Source organism: Amblyomma americanum, chromosome 2 (assembly GCF_052857255.1).
Source record: "Amblyomma americanum isolate KBUSLIRL-KWMA chromosome 2, ASM5285725v1, whole genome shotgun sequence".
Classification (NCBI taxonomy): domain Eukaryota; kingdom Metazoa; phylum Arthropoda; class Arachnida; order Ixodida; family Ixodidae; genus Amblyomma; species Amblyomma americanum.
In genome coordinates this window covers 29133159-29154084 of record NC_135498.1, presented here as the reverse complement: position 1 = coordinate 29154084, position 20926 = coordinate 29133159, and the positions used below count along the sequence as shown (strand labels likewise).

The 20926-nt window shown below is 46.3% G+C and overlaps 2 protein-coding genes across 4 annotated transcripts; one reads left to right on the top strand and one right to left on the bottom strand.

The window, feature by feature from the left end:
* The first annotated feature begins 648 nt into the window (after positions 1–648).
* On the top strand, positions 649–9379 carry LOC144118427 (uncharacterized). Its single transcript, XM_077651366.1, has 3 exons — positions 649–1041; positions 3050–3326; positions 9193–9379. The coding sequence occupies exons 1-3, from the start codon at positions 865–867 to the stop codon at positions 9201–9203; spliced, it is 465 nt and encodes a 154-aa protein (XP_077507492.1). The 5' UTR covers positions 649–864; the 3' UTR covers positions 9204–9379.
* Positions 9380–9768: 389 nt separating this feature from the next.
* Positions 9769–20661, bottom strand: BCL7-like (chromatin remodeling complex subunit BCL7B-like protein). 3 transcript variants are annotated; one of them, XR_013312499.1, is made up of 8 exons: positions 20402–20661; positions 19694–19752; positions 18746–18762; positions 16433–16517; positions 16168–16239; positions 15588–15713; positions 10329–12218; positions 9769–10173 (listed from the first exon to the last, which is right to left on the bottom strand). XR_013312499.1 is itself a non-coding variant. In XM_077653658.1 (7 exons), the coding sequence occupies exons 1-7, from the start codon at positions 20491–20493 to the stop codon at positions 12127–12129; spliced, it is 543 nt and encodes a 180-aa protein (XP_077509784.1). In that variant the 5' UTR covers positions 20494–20661; the 3' UTR covers positions 9769–12126. The 3 variants fall into 3 exon arrangements, 2 of the variants coding, with proteins under 2 accessions (XP_077509784.1, XP_077509783.1); XM_077653658.1 differs by having other exon boundaries at positions 9769–12218; XM_077653657.1 differs by lacking the exon at positions 20402–20661 and adding an exon at positions 20103–20224 and having other exon boundaries at positions 9769–12218.
* Positions 20662–20926: the final 265 nt, after the last annotated feature.

Here is a 20926-nt window from a genome sequence, read left to right as displayed (position 1 = left end):
TAAATCTAGTACTCAGACGGTAGAGATATAGTTTATGAGCCGTAATGACATGCGCTCTATGAAAAAAACCTGCAGTTGTTGCATTATAACCGGCGTTGTACACATGACGTAGGTATCGCTTCTGCATGACATAAATTTTTTGTAGGTTAGAGAATGTAGTTGTACCCCAGAGAAGTTGGCAATAGTTAACATGTGAATAAAAGAGTGAATTATAAACCAATAGTTTAAGTTTTGTAGAAAGAATGTATCTGAGACGACCAATTACTCCAGTTATCCGAGCTAAATTTGTCACTAGTAAGTTCACGAGGCTTCCATCAAGTAACGAGGTAAAAAAAAACCAAGCGCTCAAGATAATTATCGCCTTCTTCGCAAGCAGCCAACTTTCTTCGCTGTGAAACGATCGATACGCTTAGGTGGATCGGGCTTCGCTAATGAGAGCCGATCGCCTATACACCAGCCTAAGAGCAAGTTCGCCCGCATTCGGCTACGTGAGGGTCAAGGTACGTGGGCACTTGAACGCGAGAGGTCAAATCAGAGCGAGAACAAGAAGAGAGCCTCTAATGCAAGGAAGGGAGAGGGGGAAGGAGAGAGAGAGAGAAAGAAGAGGCAGTGGAGCGAGCGGATTGATCAAACCGTGGCTTCCGGGCAACTTCCTCATGTCGTCGCTCGGCGAGGAATCGGCTCCGGCGGGGACTGCCGTGCGACCGGGCCAGGACCAGTTTTGGGAATCGTTGCGAGGTCGCCTCGGCGCTCGAGGCTGTTCGCCCCGACACTGCCACGGCCCTCCCCTTTGCGCCCGGCCAGCAGCGCTGAGGCCCGTTAATCCGACCGCGCCGTAGTCGACGAAGGTCGTTGCTAGCAAGGATGTGCACCGCGAGGAGTACGATGACACCGACGATGATGATGATCACGCTGCTGGGGGTCCTGGTCGCCGTCGTGTGGTTTGCACCTCGGGAAGCTGGCGCCAGCCTGGCACCCGAGCACCTCTACGCATTGGCGCTGGGCTACAACTCGTCTGACGACAGTGCGCTTAACAACAAGGTGAGCTGGCATCGCGAAAGACGTGCACGGTCGTTGCTCCTCGCATTCCTTTCGTCGACTGGAAACTGCATTGGAACACCTTTGCGTAAGACGTACCCAGAACGATATTAGTTATGCGTTCAACTCTAGCCGCCACTATGCCCTACGGTGAAATAAACCATATTTACGCCTCCTGAGAGGTACAGTTTGTTTCCACGCGGACACTCCAGGTTCATTAAGAGACCTTATGTTTTTTTTTCTTAAGCTGTAGTGCTGAAGCTGACGCCACGTTAGGTTGTTTCGCGAGATATTTCTCTTCGGAACTACAGCCGCAGATTTACGGTTGTATGGACACTGTATCACAGGGCCCTATGGTACTTTTCAAACACCGAAACTCATGCTGAAATTATGCCCTCATCAGAAAAATATGAGGTATACTTGTGTCAGATTAAAGCTCCGCACTGATAAATGCTTAAATTTGGCGTGATAAGATCTATCTTTACTGCCCGGGTAACAAAATTGTATCAGGCCTCCTATCTACTAAGCTTGATGTGCAGCGGGTGTCCTGACATACGACAATGAATAGACTGGATATTCGCCGGCATGAAAACCTACGTCTTTGCTCTCATCAGCGCCCTGTATTCTTTTTCTACCCCCCCCCCCCCTCCTCCCCGCAACATATAGCAGAGGCAGGCCATCCGCTCTGCCGTTATCCTTTCTTTCCTTCTTTCTATTCCTTTCTTTCTTTCTTTTTAATCGTCAGGTAACATCCAGGGATTTCTGGAAACTACTGGCAGATGTAATTGGAACCTTAAGATGTCAAGAAGAACGCACCTGAAACACGAGTAGATATCCACACGTATAAAACTGCTGCCAGGAACCGTGAACACACCAAAACGTCAGAACCTACTTACAGCAGGGCCTTTATAACAAAGTTAAAAGGCGCGGTAGGGTGCAGAGTAAGTTATTAGCAGTCGGCAAACCAGCGCCAGAGAACTAAAGAACGCCCCTGAGCCGCTGATACGAAATCAGTTTGTTATCCAGCTGTACAGACAAGAAGGCTATGTTTTCACTCGCCACGTAAGTGCATTCGCGCGTGCTTCGATGGTGCAAGGAAGCGCGGGAAAAAGCTTAGTGTCCGAAAACGAAAAGGAGACAACCTTCAAATACCGTCCATTCGTACAAACAGTATACAAAAGACAAGTGAGCCCCAAATTTGCCGTATGTTCCCGCTTGCTAAGATGCCAAAAACGGCGCTTGAAGACTAGAATAGTCTCGGTAGCCGTTAGCATATAACGCAGTAACTTTCCCAACAGTCCTGGACAAAAGCGTTTTTCAGCGGCAAACGTTTATGAACGGAATTTTTTCATATATTGTAAGATTTCACTATAACAATAAATTTACCCGCATATATCTATCAGCAGGCTTGCATTTTTTGCTCTTAACGTTTTTGCTATCATCATAAACTTTTCTGCATCGGTTTCCTAAGGCAGTCTTAGCTGTTCGATGCGACCGATGGAAAAACTTTAAAAGAAAGATTTTGCTACGCACGGAGGAATGGACCATTACCTTGAATAATTCCATAACATTACCTTATAATATTCCAATACTGCAAAATTTTTGCCCAAGAATGTTGGACATGGTGCTCCGATAGGTGCAGTCAGAAAACGTGTACAGAAAACGCAGCACTGCTTTGCAGTGAACACTGACGAAGGGGCCATTCCTTACAAAAATTTATTTAGACAGTCTATGCACTGTCCATGGACTTCTGTCTATAAAGTTCATAGACTTTCTATAGACAAACCCTAGACAACAGTCCATAGACGATACAAATCCTATAGACAGTCTATAGACAATCTATAGATGTATGGCCATGCACTTTTAGTGGACTTTTTTCTATAGACAGTCTATAGACCATGAATAGACAACAGGAAACATATATAGGAAGCTAATAGAGTCTACAAGAAGCCTATAGACTGTCTATAGACCATTTCTATAAGGGATTCTCGCCGCGCGTGTGTGCGTGCAGCTGGACGGGGTGCCGACGGAGGACGGAAGGCAACAAGCTGGCCAGGCCCGGCAGCTGGACCTGGGCTTCGGCATGTACGAGATGTGCCCCTTCCCGCTGAGCTTCATGCACGCGTGCGAGACGAGCGACCAGTGCAAGCAGACCGGCTGCTGCGCCATGCACGCCTTCCCGGGCACCCGCCGCTGGCAGAGGCCCTGCTGCGTCGTCTCGCGGCTCGTCACGCTGGCACGCCTCACCAGCTCCTGCATCAAGAGCAAGACCACGCGCCCAGAGTCCGGTACGTGCATGCACACCGTCGATTGTTTTCCTGACCGAGCGCCCGAATTTTCTAATTAGTCATGCTCGAGACATGACTTAAGCAAAGGGTGCTGGACCCTGTGGTCATGGGTTGTGTCTCTAGGTTTGGTTTGGTTTAAGGCGGTTTAACGTCCCAAAGCGACCCAGGGACGCCGTAGTAAAGGGTTCCAGAAACTTCGACCACCTGGGGTTCTTTAACGTGCACTGACATCGCGCAGCACACGGTCCTCTATAATTTCACCTCCATCGAAATTCGACCACCGCGGCCGGGATCGAACCCGCGTCTCTCGGATCAGCAGCCGAGCGCCATAGCCATGGTGAAAAGGTTGGACTGCAGGACGCGGGAAGCAGATCAATGTGGCATTAATAATAATAGTCACAGAAATATTTGCTGGAGGGAGGACCAAATCACTTAGCGTTCATGAAAAGGTGTGCATCTGCGTTTGTGCGCGCTTATTGAGGTACAGTCTGTACCATAAGTGACCAAGCAGCGCTGTTCGTTTGTTAGACGTGCAGCGAAGCGCTTATAGCGCCGCCTAAGCACTAAATTTAAGTACTTAGGGTAAGGAAAATCCTTGTCCTCACCTTTCAAGACCTTTTGATCTTTGGGTCTGGGTGTCGTAGGACTTCCGCTTATGTATATACGGACAAGAAGCAAGCCCCGTTTTCTGATTACTTTTGGCAAAGACTGCATATCCTGTGAATGAAAGATGCATCCATTCAGATATGCTTTTACGCCTTGCTGTGTGAATTGTTGGGAATCGCTAGCGTTTCAAATCTCACGAGCGTGAGAAATTTAGTCCTCGCCCCTCCGCAGCTTAAGACTTCCAGGGGTGCTACAAGGACCCCAAATGCACGTCTTAGAATCAAACCCTACAGGGTGTATATTTTTGACAAACGGCTGTGTTACGTGTGATGCGGGTGTAAGCACTATATGGATAATGAGATTATTTAGCGCCTGACGTTTAGGTCTTCTTGAAACGCCGTAAAATAAACACACTGAATATCATGCTTGATTGCATAATGGTCTGGACAGAATTATACGAGGCTCTAAGCTCACATGCAGTTAGCGTCACATTATGAAAACACACTGAAACTCGTTTTGCTCGTGATGTAGGAAAGGTCAAGCGCCATCACACCACGTCCACTTTGCGCAGCGATTGAGTGTTACATCAGGAGAATCACGAGAAGGATTTGAAGAGAAGTGGTCTAATTCGACCCGTGACAAGTATTTGCCTAAACTGGCCGCACCGTGAAAATCGGTAATACTAACATTTCTGAGGGCTTGTTCACGACAGCGATTGGAGTTGGAAGTGCCCTATAAGAAGTAATGCATAGCTGTGTTTCTTGCAGAGATGGTGCGTCTGGGTTTCCCGCGCTTATAGCCTCTCTGTAAGTATCGATCACAACGAGCACCGCAGGCGAATCACGCAAGCATTCGGACATCACTAGAGGACAAGAAGAGGAAAACAAAATAACTAAATGGCAGGAATATTGGCATCAAACCACTCAGGAAAACCGGCGCTGTTACTGATGCACCCATGGCACGTTTCACTTACCCACGGCATTGTAAGAGGCGAGTCAATAACCAATCAATAACAGCTATTGTCCTTAACAAACATATGAATAAAAAAAATAAATTGGGACATGGACTAGAAAAAGTGCCTAATTTAATCGCCGTCTTCACACGTAGCCTGAAATAAATGTGTTGCAAAACTGTGAGTGTGCTAATTACCGACTGGACCACTAAATTCTAAGCTATGAGTCTTAATGCAAAGAAAATAAATTTCTGCCCATAAGTCGCATTAACTTTTGACGACGGGTGCACGTTCGCAAAATATCTACGTGAAGCTCAGAATTGATTTCACCTTTCAGGCTGTCAAGACTGACCGAACAAGCAACGGGTTTCTGATATGACCGCAGGCCCTCAGCGGTTTCTTAAACATGCCTGGATACCTAGCGTATTGAGTTCAGTGCCAATAAGTTATCAGCTTGTACATCGAGAACATTGTTCGTCTCTATGCGTACGCAGTACCAGTGCGCGATGACTGATGCTTGGAGCCAGGCGGTACAGCCAACTGAAAGTGCTCGGTACAAACACTGCCCCACACTTCATTCAGTAAAAGTGTACAAGTTGCCAGATAAATTAAGGCGGCACTAATTACATTTGGGGGTGGTATAGCGGAACTGTAGAGAACTCGGGCGGAGGAAAAGGTGGAACAGGAGTATAATTATAATTGGTTTTGGGGGGAAAGGAAATGGCGCAGTATCTGTCTCATATATCGTTGGACACCTGAACCGCGCCGTAAGGGAATGGATAAAGGAGGGAGTGAAAGAAGAAAGAAAGAGAGAGGTGCCGTAGTGGAGGGCTCCGGAATAATTTCGACCACCTGGGGATCTTTAACGTGCACTGACATCGCACAGCACACGGGCGCCTTAGCGTTATTCCTCCATAAAAACGCAGCCGCCGCGGTCGGGTTCGAACCCGGGAACTCCAGATCAGTAGTCGAGCGCCCTAACCACTGAGCCACCGCGGCGGGTCTGCAAGGCGTACGTTCAGCGTGAGTTGCATGACAGAAGGAATAATAATATCAATAATAATTGGTTTTGTATGTTAGCGCCAGTCCTGTACAATGCACTGTGCTCAGCACATAGAAGGATGCACAGTGTGTTAAGGGATGTACTCCGCGTGCGTGAGAAAGGTAATGCGCAACGGCATGAGGCAGCATTTGCTATACCTTCGGGTAGTGCGCGGTACTATGAGAGTAAAATATCAAGCTAGCATTTCTGACCTGGGTTCGAACACGGCCGCGGCGGCTGATTCAGTTGAGGCGGAACTCAAAGGCGCCCCTGTGCTGTGCGATGTCAGAGCACGTTAAAGATCCCCAGGTGGCCTAAATCATTCCGGCACCCTCCACTACGGCACCTCTTCCTTTCTTCTCTTAGTCCCTCCTTATCCCTTTCCTTACGGCGCGGTTCACGTGTCTGCCGCTATGCGAGACATACTGTGCCATTTCCTTTCCCCCAAAAACAATGTTCAGGCCACGGTCGCCGGGCGTCACGCACACGCAGCATTGGCCGCTTGTTCGCCGCTGTAAAGGGTGCACAGCGACGCGACGACAGCGTGGTAGCCAACACACCTAACATGTGCTTGCTGGCCGAACCTTGAAATTTGGATTTGGGTGAAGGAAATGGCGCAGTATCTGTCTCACATTTCGGCGGACACCTGAACCGCGCCGTAAGGGAAATGATAAAGGTGGGAGTGAAAGAAGAAAGGAATAGGTGCCGTAGTGGAGGGCTCCGGAATAATTTCGACCACCTGGGGATCTTTAACGTGCACTGACATCGCACAGCACACGGGCGCCTTAGCATTTCGCCTCCGTCGAAACAGGGCCGCCGCGGTCGTATTCGAACCCGGGTACTCCGAATCAGTAGCCAAGCGCCGTAACCACTGAGCCACCGCGGCGGGTATTACAGACTAAACTTCGTTGGCGCGGAAGCTCGGAGCACGGTAAATGTGCGCAATACAGAAAATGCACAGAGCACACGGGCGCTTTATTGTATCGCCTCCATCGAAACACGGCGGCTGCGTTTTGATAATTGTTTTTTTTTATACGTTTTGATGGAGGCTGCGTTTCGATGGAGGCAAAACGCTAAGGCGCCCGTGTGCTGTGCGACGTCAGTGCACGTTAAGATCCCCAGGTGGTCGAAATTATTCCGGAGCCCACCACTACGGTACCTATTCCTTTCTTCTTTCACTCCCTCCTTTATCCCTTCCCTTACAACGCGATTCAGGTTATCCACCGATATGCGAGACAGATACTGCGTCATTTCCTTTCCCAAAAAAACAATGTTCATTTTCAATTCAACCAACGCGAGCGAGTACATCAATGCAGCTGTACATTTATTCGCAAAAATATACGGGGCCTTTCAGCGAAAGCTTTCAGTAAAAATGTTTAAAATAGGCTTTCTGGAGTATTACACGGTGGGGGTTTTGTTCTTTTGCCTGGTAGTGCAAGTGGAGGCAGACGTCCGATAACAGGCGAATCGTATTAAAGGAACAGTGAGGACTACTTCATCGAATTGTGGATTTCTTCTGTATGTATAGATGTATTTCTTGGAGTTTTCGGGCGAAAAATTTGGCTTCAGCATAGTTTTCCTGTGTACAATACCTCGCTTGGGAATGAGGGTGTTCCCCCGCTGCGGTGGCTCAGTGGTTAGGGCGCTCGACTACTGATCCGGAGTTCCCGGTTTCGAACCCGACCGCGGCGGCTGCATTTTTATGGAGGAAAAACGCTAAGGCGCCCGTGTGCTGTGCGATGTCAGTGCACGTTAAAGATCCCCAGGTGGTCGAAATTATTCCGGAGCCCTCCACTACGGCACCTCATTCTTCCTTTCTTCTTTCACTCCCTCCCTTATCCCTTCCCTTACGGCGCGGTTCAGGTGTCCAACGATATATGAGACAGATACTGCGCCATTTCTTTTCCCCAAAAACCAATTATTATTATTAATGAGGGTGTATTCCCCCGTCACCATCAACCTTGCATTTCGGCTTCGCGTGAGTGGAGGACCATAGTGGTCCCGTTCCCCATTTATTCCGGAGCCCTCCACTACGGCGCTACTTCTTTTTTACTCCCACTTTCCTCCCCTCCCTCATGGCGCGGTTGGGGTGTCCACCGAAGTGTTGACAATGAAAATTGGTTTTGGGGGAAAGGAAATGGCGCAGTATGTCTTGCATATCGGCGACCGCGCCGGCCGCGAGGGTTAGAATAAAGGAGGGAGTGAAAGAAGAGAAAGGAGTCGTAGTGGAGGGCTCCGGAATAATTTCGGCCACGTGGGGATCTTTAACCTGCACTGACGTCGCACAGCACACGGGCGCCTTTTGCGTCTCGATGGCGGCCGCCGCGGGTTCGATCCCGGGTACTCTGGCTCAGTAGCCTAGCGCCCTAACCACTTAGCCACCGCGGCGGGTTGGAGTTACTGCGCCATTTCCGTTCCTTAAACTCCACCAATCTGTCAAAACAGAGACCGTGGTAAATTAGGTTATAGGTTGTACGCAGCTCTATTATGTGAGGTCTCCTGTGGTTTAGGAGTGATTTTTACGGATGCTTATTCCTATACAGTTAGAATGGCTTTCTCTTCAGCGTGTGAACACTGCAGTTGCCCCTTTGCACCTGCAGTGTTCACACGCTGAAGAGAAAGCCATTCTAACTGTATAGGAATAAGCATCCGTAAAAATCACTCCTAAACCACAGGAGACCTCACATAATAGAGCTGCGTACAACCAATACTATGTGTGCAGCTAGTCTACGCAGAATCAAGGATGGCAAAGCGACAATAGAGTGAGTGACTCTTTAGTCTAAATGCATAATGGGGTGGCAGGGTAATAAGAGACCCCAGACAGGACAAGAGCCTGCTTCTGCTTATAGTGGGCCAGAATACGCCCCCGGATCCTGTGAAAGACGGGGTGACCGTCTTTCAATTATTGGTACTTTCCTCGTTTACTTACAGTGGAAGGTCTTAAATGCAGGGCAGTCCCAAATCGAGGTAATGATATGTGGACAGTTCGTTTTTTTTTTTTTTATGAACGTGCGTGTAGCTTCTGTGGGGTAGTTAAGGCTGGGCCCTGGAGCGCGACTGCTAGTGCCGTCCGCGAGGTGTGCCTTCTTCCGTTTGTTTTCCTGCCAGCGCACGATCAGGCTTTCGGGCACCAGTACCTGCCACCCTGGCAACTAGCCCCGAGGGTAGGGACGTTAAAAGAAAAAGCGATAGCACGTAGAGAAGGTACGTGAATGCATTGGGAGCGTTCTGACCGAGCTGTGCCTGTTGTGTTCTGCCTGTTCTAGATGACGATTGAAGTGATGACCTGTCCCCCTTCTTGTCCTGGCAGCGTGCCCTGCCAACTTAGCGCTAGACGAGTGCGGCGACCCTTGCGTCGACAGCGAGGACTGCAAGGAGCCGGGGCTCGCCTGTTGCCGCATGAGCTGCGACGACGAGCGGGGCTCCTTTTGCTACGCTGTGCACGCCGACCGATAGACTACCCCTCCACGACCGAACCTCCTCCCTTTTAATTTATTGCGCCTTCCCACGTGCCAAATAAACCCTCCACTTTCTGCACGCCCACCTGTGTCCTCTGGTTGAACTCAATTCAGCATCCCTTCTAGCTGCTGCAAAGGTTATCTCAAGGGTGGACACACCACGGATAAGGATCGTAAGCCGCGGTGCAAGGAAAGCACCACAATAACATTTTCTGCGGTTAAGTGACACTATAAGCAGGCATCACTTTGCAGGGAAGGCTAGGAGAGAGTGAAACTTCATGCAGGAAAGGCAGAATGGTCAATCGGCGAATCCCGCCTGTGCCCCGTGAAAGCGGAGAAGAATGTTAACATTCCTCGCTTTCAACGGGAGTGAATTCACACAGCTGAACCACATGGCTACGCACCCTTTAATACCCATTAGGGCAACAAGACCATAAATGGGCATAATAGCTTCTCCATAAACGTGGTCCTTATGGACCACCTGGATAACATCCAAAATGGCCAGTAGCTGAACGTACGAGTTATTCACCACATATAACATCCCACATGCAGCTACCGGTCAAGGAAGTCTCTAGAGAGTATTTTCCATACCTTGCAAATAGGATAGCCAGCCAATGATGTCTTCAGTTCTTAAAATGGCAAGTTTTCCAAAGACACAGAGGAAGGCAGAGGACCACAGTTTGCCAAGTAAGCTCTGCAACTTGGCCACAGGCAAGCATTTTAATGCTTTACTTAACTTAGCTATGCACCACCCTTGCACCATAAATGCATAAATCTTGCGGACTTCCTCTTAGCATATTGCCAGGTGGCGTTCGTGGCGCTCGGAAAGAAGACGACGCTCGTGGTGCTCTCGTGTTGAAAGACGTTGAAGTTCGCGGTCTCGCCAACTGAAGGACGTGCTGCCGAGCCCTGCTTTCTAACAGGTCCTCTCTTGTCACCAACACCGTGACAATATAATGTGAGCACAAGTCCACAAGTCCATGCCACAGGCCCTCGCAGCCTTGTTTCTCCAATATCGCTGAATGTGCATGGCCACTATGCACTGGACCAGCTGGACAATTTCTCAATTTGGTCATTCCAAAATCATGAAACAGATGTTCATATATCACCTGTACACATGGTAGCAGTTGCTTATACATGCATACAACAGAAGATGCATTCACCATTTGTATGTGCAACACAAGTGACCCCCAGAACTGATGAGTTCAAATCCTGACTGGCCAGATGCCTTTTTTTTCTGGATCACATTCCGGTCTATACTACACATAGCAAATGGATAGTACCTTGCATAGTATCCTTCATACACTGTTATATGTATATAACTGCGAGTATGCACAGCAATTAGTCTGTCACTTTTCTGGCATAGTTAAATGTGCCTGTTGTACACTGATATACTCTAGTGCCTGCATAGAGGCACCCTATCAATGGTAGCCTTGCTTCACTGAGCTCATCACGTCTGCATGCCTTAAGAAGGTGATTGCTGCTGCCAGATGAAGCAAGTTTTATACAAAGGAGCTAAGACAGCTCCATCACAGAGAGCCTAAATATAGTGCACGAAACAATGCCAAAGTGCCGTAACAGCAGCCACCACAAACTGTGCTACTGTGCCAGTGCGGTAATATTTTGAGCATGGCATGTTTATTTTTTCAAGATCATTTCCAAGGGTTCACTAAACAACTTGTACTTTCACAAGACAAAAGTCAACATCTACTGCAAAGATTTAGCTACAAGAAAACCTATGCAACACATCAAACCTTCATGTGCACAAATACTGTGCAGGCTCTTTGTAATTACACTTATGTATTTTCCTGTGACACATGGGAGCTTTAATACCTGGAACGCATTACAAAAACGATGGTCACAGGCACAATTTCGGTACTCTCACAAGTGTTCACACAGAAAATTATGAAAAGCAGTGCAGACATGCAGTGTCCGATTAGTCAACAGAGCTCACAAGCTCCCAGCATACAATATTACTGTTCACTATAACTAGTGTGCAGCATTTAAGTTGTGCTGTTTCACTTAATTATACTCATCCAAGCAAAGCCAGTTACTTCAAAGAAACAACTCAGCTCCAAGTAATAAACCAGACAAAGCATGCAGAAAAACAGCTGCACAAATCCATGCCCACTTCATTGAAATAAGAAATCTTACACAGTTCAAAGTTCCCTGTTTATCACATTACGTTTCAAGAACTAAACAGCAAAAAAGCATCAATTTAATTATGTGCAGCTTTACTGCAATTAAGGCAGATGCTGAAAGCATTAAGGCATCTGTACCAAATGCTGCAACCCATTCTCCTAACACACACTGAACAAATGTTCATAATAAAGGATTTACAAAATTTACACAATGGCATGCATACACAATTGCCACAATTTTTCTGAACATATAACATGCCTAAACATCTGCTCAGTGTCTTTAAAGCAAGCACAGGTTGCACTGCAGTCCACAGGTATCCCAGTGCAATTCATTCATTTCAACCCTTATTGCAAGTCTACAGCTCGCAAGACACCACACATGGTGCAATATATAACCATGTACAAGCGCACTCACTCCTCTTGGTCAACAGTTCACAGTTCTCCTTGCATCAAGGCCGAGATTCACACCATCACCCTTGCAACGGCACACACATAGTGATGATGGGTACTGTACGAAAATTTGCAAGCAATCCATGCAGTATGAATGTGTATTGTTGGCTGTAAGCAGCGATGGTGTAGGTGGTGCTTGGCAGTGATACTACTATGCCTTGGCTCCATCACTGCTCATCTTCAACTTCTTCAGAGGCGCCTCTGTGCTGTCTTCACTCGATTCATCCCTCCTCGCAGCAAGGTCTGCATATAGCAACGGCAGTGATATTTTAAAAGTAATGTAAGCACATGAGCACTTACATCCACTATCTGGCTCACTGGGTCAACAACAAAGGCAATGAATGACATGGCAAGAATAATACCAGAGGGAAAGAATTTCAAGAGCAGGGAAAAACCACTCTGTTACAAAAAAGGCAAACTATATGCAAACCCAATGTCAAATTCAACATGCAGCTGACATGAGGACCTGTGATACCATATTTACCCAGAAATTTTTTAAACTTTTACTCGCATATTTTGCACTCCCTGCTGCGCCAGACCACCAGCATGTATGCAAACCATGTAAACCAGTAAACCAGGCTTGGGAAGATTGGTGTGGGGACTCAATACCCACTTCGCCTGCAAGGCCATGCACGCACTGCAACGTCCCGAGGTGGAGGTGGGGGCATACAGTCAATATTCATGGATTAAGCGAAACCTTGCACGCACACCTAAACACGAATTTACACAACATTGTTAAGTGGCCCAGACGAGGATGAATATACTGCAAAGGCAGCCTTCACAGAAGCACACATCAAGTGGCCACAGAAGCACTACAGCCATTACAGCCTTCACATTGAGTTGGTGTTGGGTGGCCATGTCACCGCGTGCTGCCGCGAACGACGAGTCAGTGTCGTGGGAACTTCACAATCACGCTATGGCTAGAATACGAAACCATGAAGTGCAAGGTATGTGCAGCAGCTCCACAAACGCTGCACCAGCAGTGCATCCTTATATTCATTGATTTTGGTGGTTTGGTGTGCGGTAGTTCGTGTTTTGGTCGTTCGGTCGTGGCATGTTGTGACAGGCTATCATAACTATATGGCAAAGTACGAATTTGTGATACAATTTGACCAGGAAAACGAGGACCGTGCCGTTGCCAAGCAGTACTAAGTGAAGGGAGCCATGTACACTAGTGCCGAAAGCAGACGTCTGAGCTGACAAATGCAAACCCGAGAAGAACAGCATTTAGGGGACCTAAGTAAGGAAGACTTCCAGCCGTTGAAGTATGTTTTAAAGCATCAGATGATGCAATTTGGGATGCCAGTGATGACGGTGACAACAACCGTGACGATGTCAGCCATGGCTCAGAGTTCGATTTTTCCAACAGCGACTCTGACTAGGTAAAGTAGGTGTTCCACAAAATAAAGAAAAACCTTTTGGTTGTGGTATGATACTCAACCTTTTTAAACACAGTAGTCTCTGCTGCTTTCTCTTTCGTATTATCACACCATGAGGCACTAATACGGAGAGCGGAAATAAGCAGGTGTCTCCGTGGCCAGTCTAATGGCAGTGGCGCAATCACACATTCTGAAAACTCACCAACTGCTTTTGCAACTTCTTTATGTCCAGGTTTCACTGTCTATATTGCACATTATGACTTTAGTCTAGATTTTAGGGCGTTTTTGAAAAGCTCCGTGTAATTTGTGCACTCCCTCCTTTAATCCTTAATTTTAAAAAAAAAAGGCACTCAAATTATGCACGTAATAGTAATACGGTATGTCCTTGTCTTTGCTCTATTTGCATACATCGAAACAAAATAATAAGGAGATTTTCGCCCTTAGATATTTGACATGCACAGTGCTAAGCGACAGTTTCATACTTTTTAGCATTAACGTCCCCACATAGCCATAATTCACTAATATACGACAGAGCTTTTTTTGTACGGGCGTGTGAATATTTGAAATTTTCAAATAGCAAATCGAATAGCCTTCTATTCAATTTTCTGAATAAATCAAATACTGCATATGCAAAATTATTTGAAACAAACTGAATCTTTACGCAGTTTTCGAACAGACTTCGAATAATTGGCGTGAAATTCTAATAGGGCACGGATAATTTTTTTCAATCACCCTTCAATTAAGTTTCCACTCTGATGCCACACACCATACTGCCGCGATTGTTCTGCGTGGGAAGGTGGGTTCAGTGCTGGGATGCAGTTTATCCGTTTTGCAACGTTCACACTGATCATACATATGGCCTTCAAGATTGGTCGCCATTGGGTTAAGCCAGGTTTAGCAAACCCTGCTTTCATGCCGATATCTGAGGCAATGGGTCAGGCTCTTGTCCCTTTCATTAGCTGAAATTTGCGCTAGTCTGTTCACTGTATCCATCAGTAACAAAATGTCGCTTTCCTATGCGCATGACATAACATCCATAAATTTAATATACTGACTTCGTATTGCGTGTCCCCTAATGGAAGACAGTATTGTATCTTTTGACACCTAGAGATTTAACTCAATGGCTTATAGCACCGATGCTAGCACTTCGCTGTTTGGCATGAATATTCGTTTTGTATGAATATTTGCACAAGTAGCGAATGATCACAAAAATATTCTATTCATATTTTACTTGGTTTTTAACTACACTATTCGTATTCGATTCGATAGCCAAGCTAGCCTATTTGTATTCAACTGGGTTTCAAAAACATACTATTCACACACCCCTACATTTTTGTAATGCCTACAATAAAGTAACATACAGCTATCAATGAGTGCTCTATATATGGTCAGTAACATCACAAGATTAAACTTTTGCAAGACAGCAAGAACTTGTTATTTAAAGGTTCAAGTAGTAAAAAAACTTGTTACCAGTTGTATGTACTACTAGCACAACATAAATAAAGGACACCGAGTATAAAGATTTCTGCTTCTGACTACAGTTTGACGCAGAGCACAACCCGAGGGCTCTGCGAAATGCATAATCAATCTGAACCATACACACTGCCACTTCATTACCTGCACTGCGTAATGGTGTGCACTGTAAAATTTTTAAGAAGCTCGCATTTAGCCCGTTGGCCTCTGCTAGTAACACAATCAATTTTAAGTGCAGCACGACAACAAACTGTGTGCATTTGCAAAAGCACAAGTAATTAGTAATAAACTTTCATTTAGTTGACTTTTGTTAATACAAAATACCAGTCTTCAAACTGACGTTTTAGTCCTGTCATCAAGAAATGTATTAAAAAGGCTCCCTCTCTTCGTATTCTGGAATTTTTGGTCCCTTAAGACTTCAAGTACTCGAAAGTACCATCAGAGTTAAATAAAACATGAACAGGACAGCTGAAATGCCAACATCAAAGAAAACAATCAGCAGCTCAAGAAGAAATACAGGCGAGGTCTGTTCACAGTTCCACACAGCAGTTTTCACAACACCGAATTAGAGATCAAGTGTGCTAGTATTTGGCGCCCAGACTAAAAATTTTATAAAACTTTGACTCTCCACGTTTAATTTGATGCTGACAGTACCATTCACAAAACACTATGACCTACAGTAAACTGCTAGCTTTCAGGCACTCAAGTTTTTTTTCCGGTCTATCAAACTGTAGGTACCACGCACTACCGTGCATCCCACCTGTCTGGGAGTCTGGAAACTGGGTGTCGCTGCTATTCTCAGTTATGCACGTGCTGGATTCTTCAGGCGGGGCGTCCCTTAGAACATGGCTATCTCCTTGAGAATCTTGGCTGAACTCCGAGAAACCTGGACAATTAACAAAGCACAAATTAGCCACTAATAAGCAACCACCAGTGTATAGGTAGAAGCAATATGAGTGGGAACACGGGAGCGTGCGATCTCCGCGCTTCACAAAGCACTGTCACTGAAAGCCGACGAGAATGAGCGGCACCATGGGCTTGCGTGGAAAGAGCAGCCAGCCATGGTGTTACTGAAAATGTGCCTTTGCCACCAATTTTCGCTGCCTCTCGGCGACAGCGGCCCGTGAAGTGCAGCGGCCATGCACTTCCGTATTCCCTCTCATATTGCTTCTGCCTGTACAATACCGAGATCAAGGAAAGCTTGCAAATCTAGACTGCCTTAGGCAAAAAAAATATGTTATTTACATGCATGATGAGTGTACTCGAAAAAGACTTCAAGCAACTTCCAAAAATGATTACAATGATTGCAAACAGATACAGCAAGGTCAGCTCAAACTTACCTGTGAAAGATTCCTCAAGACCTTCAGACATGTTTGAGTTGGATTTGTCTTTTCCTACCAAGGACTGAGAGTCTGCAAGACAGGCATAAGCATAAAGGAGATGATTTACCAATTGCAATGCATCAGAATTTGCAATTCCCGCAAAATAGTGGTGGATGTACAGGCTTTGCAGCAAAACAAGCACAGTCTCACACACGCATTTAGACAAAGATCAAAATTACAGTTCATTGCTCACTAAAGGCTAATTTTTTTCCAAGACACTTACCATCACTCTTTATTTCATGCTTTGCTGATGTCTCAATGTTTTCTTTGTTGCTTGATGCTGTGGGTACCTTGCTCTTCGCTCTTGCCTAGAAAAAGAGAGCACACTGTGCCCACATGAAAGAGTTTACAGTAATATGTTTCACTGGTCAGATGCTTTCGTTCACGGGGCCAGCGTGCTACTTTAGCCAACAAGAGCCATGAGTCATCACATCCATGAAATGCAATGCACTCTGTGTGGAGCCTTTGCTCGTTATTGTAGGACACACAATAAATCAGTGAATGGACACAGCGAGTCCGAGGCAATCGTGAAGCACATGACGGCAACATGTTCAACATTTCCTTGTATATCCCTGTAATTCATGTGTCTTGTTAACTCGCACAAGTTGTTACTCTTTTACCAAAACCAAAAAAAAACGGGCCAGAAAGAGTATTGTGGGAGCACTGATGAGAAAGGTAGAATCCGCCTTTTTCAAGACGCGACTGCGCATGCGCCCATCCCCTGGCGGCGGTGTCGCGAAACATATTGGAAGGGTCGCGCGCTCCGCTCGAGACCGGCCGTGGAAGTGTAAACAAACCGGCTTCCAACGCGGGGTGCGTTGCTGCAGCCGTCGGGCGTTCAGCGCGATGCATTTGGCGATACCTACGAAATATGTTGCATACGGCTGCAATGCCCAATATGTAAAGGGAAGCAAACTAGGATTTTTTCGCTTTCCGAGCACTTCCCGGGACAGCCTTCGACGTGAAGCGTGGATAAAAGCAGTTCGCCGGCTCGACGATCGTGGCCGCCCTTGGGCACCGTCAAGCACGTCAAGACTGTGCGGGAATCACTTTGTGTCAGATACGGACGAGGTACTGTGTTTAAATGAGTGTGCAGTCTATCACGAAGTGTGTTATTCATGGGCAGGAAGGCCTCGAATGTCACCGTGGCACCCAGACTTCGTTGCGACGTTTTTTGCTTTCTCAAGCAAGAAGGCCAAGTGGGCAAGTGCTGCTGTGAGCCGCTTTCAACGCGCGATGGAGCGGGCAACGAAAAAGAAGCTGCGAGAGCATTCACGCATGGTGCTAAATTTTTGTCATAATCTCCTATGGAAATTTCCTTGTTTATGCCACTACACCCTGGCCAATCCCCCTGTGTGGGTATGTGCCATGTATTAAGAGGCAGAAGAAGAAGGTGCGTTATGCGTGTGTTCGAATCATATCCATGATGAAGCGCTCTGCGTGGTATCACCGGAATGGATCAATGTGCGCCTCTCGCGCTCGTCTTTATGGATGCGCATGCCTGTTTAACCTATGCAGCGGTGTGCTGTGGGAAAATACAGTAAAATGCTAGCAGAGCTGCTTTGTTGCGAGTACGCTTGTGCTTTTATAGCTCGTGTAGCTATTCTGCAGCGCTTGAGCACAACGATTGCTTGTGAAAACTGTTGTCCCCAGTCGTTTTCTGTACTACGGCGTGCACGATGTAGTATCCACCTTTCATGAATGGCAGGCATATACAGCGGAAAACGCCAACCTCACTGATCGGGGATATTTCATTGAACATTATGTTCCGAATGTAGCCTTCATAACTGAAGCGGCGGCCCTTGCTCAGCTGGCGTTCACATCACATGCAGAATGATCGGAGATACTGAAGAATTTGCTCTCCGGTGGGCACTGCAGCCTGCCTCGGACTTCGCACCCAGCCATCAGTCAACCCTAGAAATCCAGGTACCAGGTGCTGCCCAGGACACGCCATCGTCGACAGATTCCAACAAAACGTGCTCCGGAGCGGCACTCAGTCCGGCCGGGTTGGGCGCGCAGTACCCTACCAGTGAGCTTCCAGCGTTGTACGCGAGGTGGCAGCACAGGAAAATGAAAAAGGCGGATTGCAGATCGTGCAAAAACATTAGAGAGCATTAGTAACGTGCTTGAATAACATATTTTTTTACACTGACAATTAGCAATGCTTACTAATGAGAAAATGAATTTCAGTTTGCTAAATTGAACAAAGTCACAGTCATAAAGCCATGGTCATGAACCAAAACCATCAATTTGGATACGAACACTGCTCAGCAATGAGATATCGTCATGCTTCAAATGCTTTTGTTTTTAGCCAAGTAGTAATGAAGAAACATATGGTAAAAGACTATGATGAACACTAAAAGTTAACATATAAAAATGCCTGCGTGAGAATAACACCAGTGGCTCGCTCCCCCCATCAATACGGGCTGCCATAATTTGCCTAGAAGCTCTCAATGAACAACTGTTCAATGTGCATACAGATTCTTTTTAGGTCAGCACGTTTAATCAGAAATTAAATTAAGAGAAGTCTACATACCTGGTCTGTGCTAGGAACTGAAAAATAAAGAAACAAAAAAATTCTTCAGCAACAGGGATATTCTCTGTAAGTCAACATTTTTACTCAGCATTTTCCTCTGCTGTTACAAACACCATGAAACTAATAGGTCACTGAGTGATGTGGACTGCTTTTCACTCTATATCATGATAAACCAAGAGACCTGAACCCTTCTAAATTCTTTGAGCTAGTAGCAGAAGTACACACAAATGTTTCAACTTAATACAAATCTTTTCTAACTGAGCAAGAGGATCTAGACTGGCATGAAAAATGAATGAAATACACTGGTTTGCAATGTACACTGAAGATTCAGTTAACACACAACACTGCAGTCTTTTTTTTATATTTTAAGCTATCATATCTTACACTTTGTCATCTAATTTCAGCCAAAGAGTTATGCGGCAAAAATAAATCAAATGTGCAGATGTATAAGCATGCTACTTTGCACGCTTGACTGTGCCTCCATTGTACCCTCAGCCTACACATCTGTCTGCAACGCTCAAACTGCACACAGGGGAGCACACTTGTGTCATGTACAAGTGGTCTAGCGCTCAAACCCTAACCTTAATCATGCATGCACATTCCCATCGATCGCATTAAACCTCTTATGCCTCAAAAAACTATATCGGACCTGCCAGGCAGTTACAAATACACAACAAAGCGCAGCGTTCAACTGCTCTAGACAGGTGTGTGGATGACTGTACTCACAAAATTTCTGTACATCACGGTCACAATGAACAGAAGGAGTTAAGAACAGCCAGCATAATATATGGTCATTATCTCAAACAGCTGGAACTACCAGTACCACACCAAACGTTTTTGATGCCATGTCCTAGATGTTATTTCGCGAATCGCCACCGAAAAAAAAAGAAAGAAAACTTTTGTCTCGGCCTGCATGTCCTGTCCTGAAGGCAAACACACAACACCCACCTGGAACCCACTTGTAGATTTTCATTGTTGTGTCACCTATGGTTACCCATTTTTTTTCCCTGAAAGCAGACAGGAGTGAAATTCGATCACCATGTGTGCAAAATAACAGCAACAACTGCATCCGCAAACGTTCAGACCGACCTGAAGGTGAAACTACTCTGGAGAACCGTCACTCAACGAACGCTTCATATGCAGACACGCAAGTTCAAATAATCAATCGCATGAAAACATGTACAGATAGTAAACGCCTAGAGCTGCGTACAGCTAGTATACTAATTAAAACTATAGCCACTGGTTACGCATCAGCAACGACCTCATATGTGAAACTACGCTAGCGAAATGTGCAGTTGCTTTTCGTCCTTACCTATGAATCTAAAAAAAAAATTTTTACACGACTACGCATACTTACTTGCTACTTGTAAATGTTATGAAGCAGAAAAAATCAAGAAATAATGCCGCATACAGAAATACAGAAACTCCCCGCAGTTCATCGTAAAACTCGGGCACAGCAATCATGTCCGCCGTGCAAGGCATACGGACACGCGATGTAGCGTCCAGAGCGTTCGTACACGCCAAGGAGCTCAGCTGTCACCCACAGTGGTGCAGCGAACACCGCTCACATTACACATGACACTCCACACGCCGTCTTATACAAGCTGAACGCGATCGCACCAAAAGCCGGTGACAACGCGGTTATCGATTGCCTACCATTTGCGAACCTTGTCGATGGCTTGCATGACCCTTTTAAAGTCGTCCTTGGCCCGACTTCGCGTTTCAGCGCGCACCGACCTGGACATCATACTCGAAGCTCCTATGACGAGTGATCGCCCACAACAGAGAAAAGTGTAAGCGGCGGAAACGGGTCTACGTCGAGTTACGGTTACGGAACAAAGGCCGCGCGGTTATCCGCTTCGGCTGCGAAGTAACCAATGTAGAGAACAAAAAGTACGCTGACGATTGCGATAGCGACGCCACCAGCGGCTGCATGCGAAGTCTTTGTTTAGTATGAAGCAGTCAATGACTGTGCCTGTTTAATGGAACTGCTCCAGTGGCTCAGGGATGCATTCTCATCGGCAACCAAGGAAGATTCTGAACCAACTGCAACCAAATGCGCATTGTACTAGAAGGAGCCGCCAGGGGCGCTTCCTGCAATACGTACTGGCGCGCGCAATTTGATCGTGTGTGCAAAAATCAACCAAGACAGAAAAATACTCCCAGAACCCCATATATCTC

Excerpts from the sequence above, each read along its gene's own strand:
- LOC144118427 (XM_077651366.1), top strand. The coding sequence starts at position 865 with ATGTGCACCGCGAGGAGTACGATGACACCGACGATGATGATGATCACG. Across the intron at positions 1,042-3,049 it reads ACAGTGCGCTTAACAACAAG|CTGGACGGGGTGCCGACGGA; the intron begins GTGAGCTGGCAT and ends GTGTGCGTGCAG.
- BCL7-like (XM_077653657.1), bottom strand. The coding sequence starts at position 20,209 with ATGATTGCTGTGCCCGAGTTTTACGATGAACTGCGGGGAGTTTCTGTA. Across the intron at positions 19,753-20,102 it reads ATAACATTTACAAGTAGCAA|GGAAAAAAAATGGGTAACCA; the intron begins GTAAGTATGCGT and ends GTCTGCTTTCAG. Across the intron at positions 15,714-16,167 it reads TCTTGAGGAATCTTTCACAG|GTTTCTCGGAGTTCAGCCAA; the intron begins GTAAGTTTGAGC and ends TTAATTGTCCAG.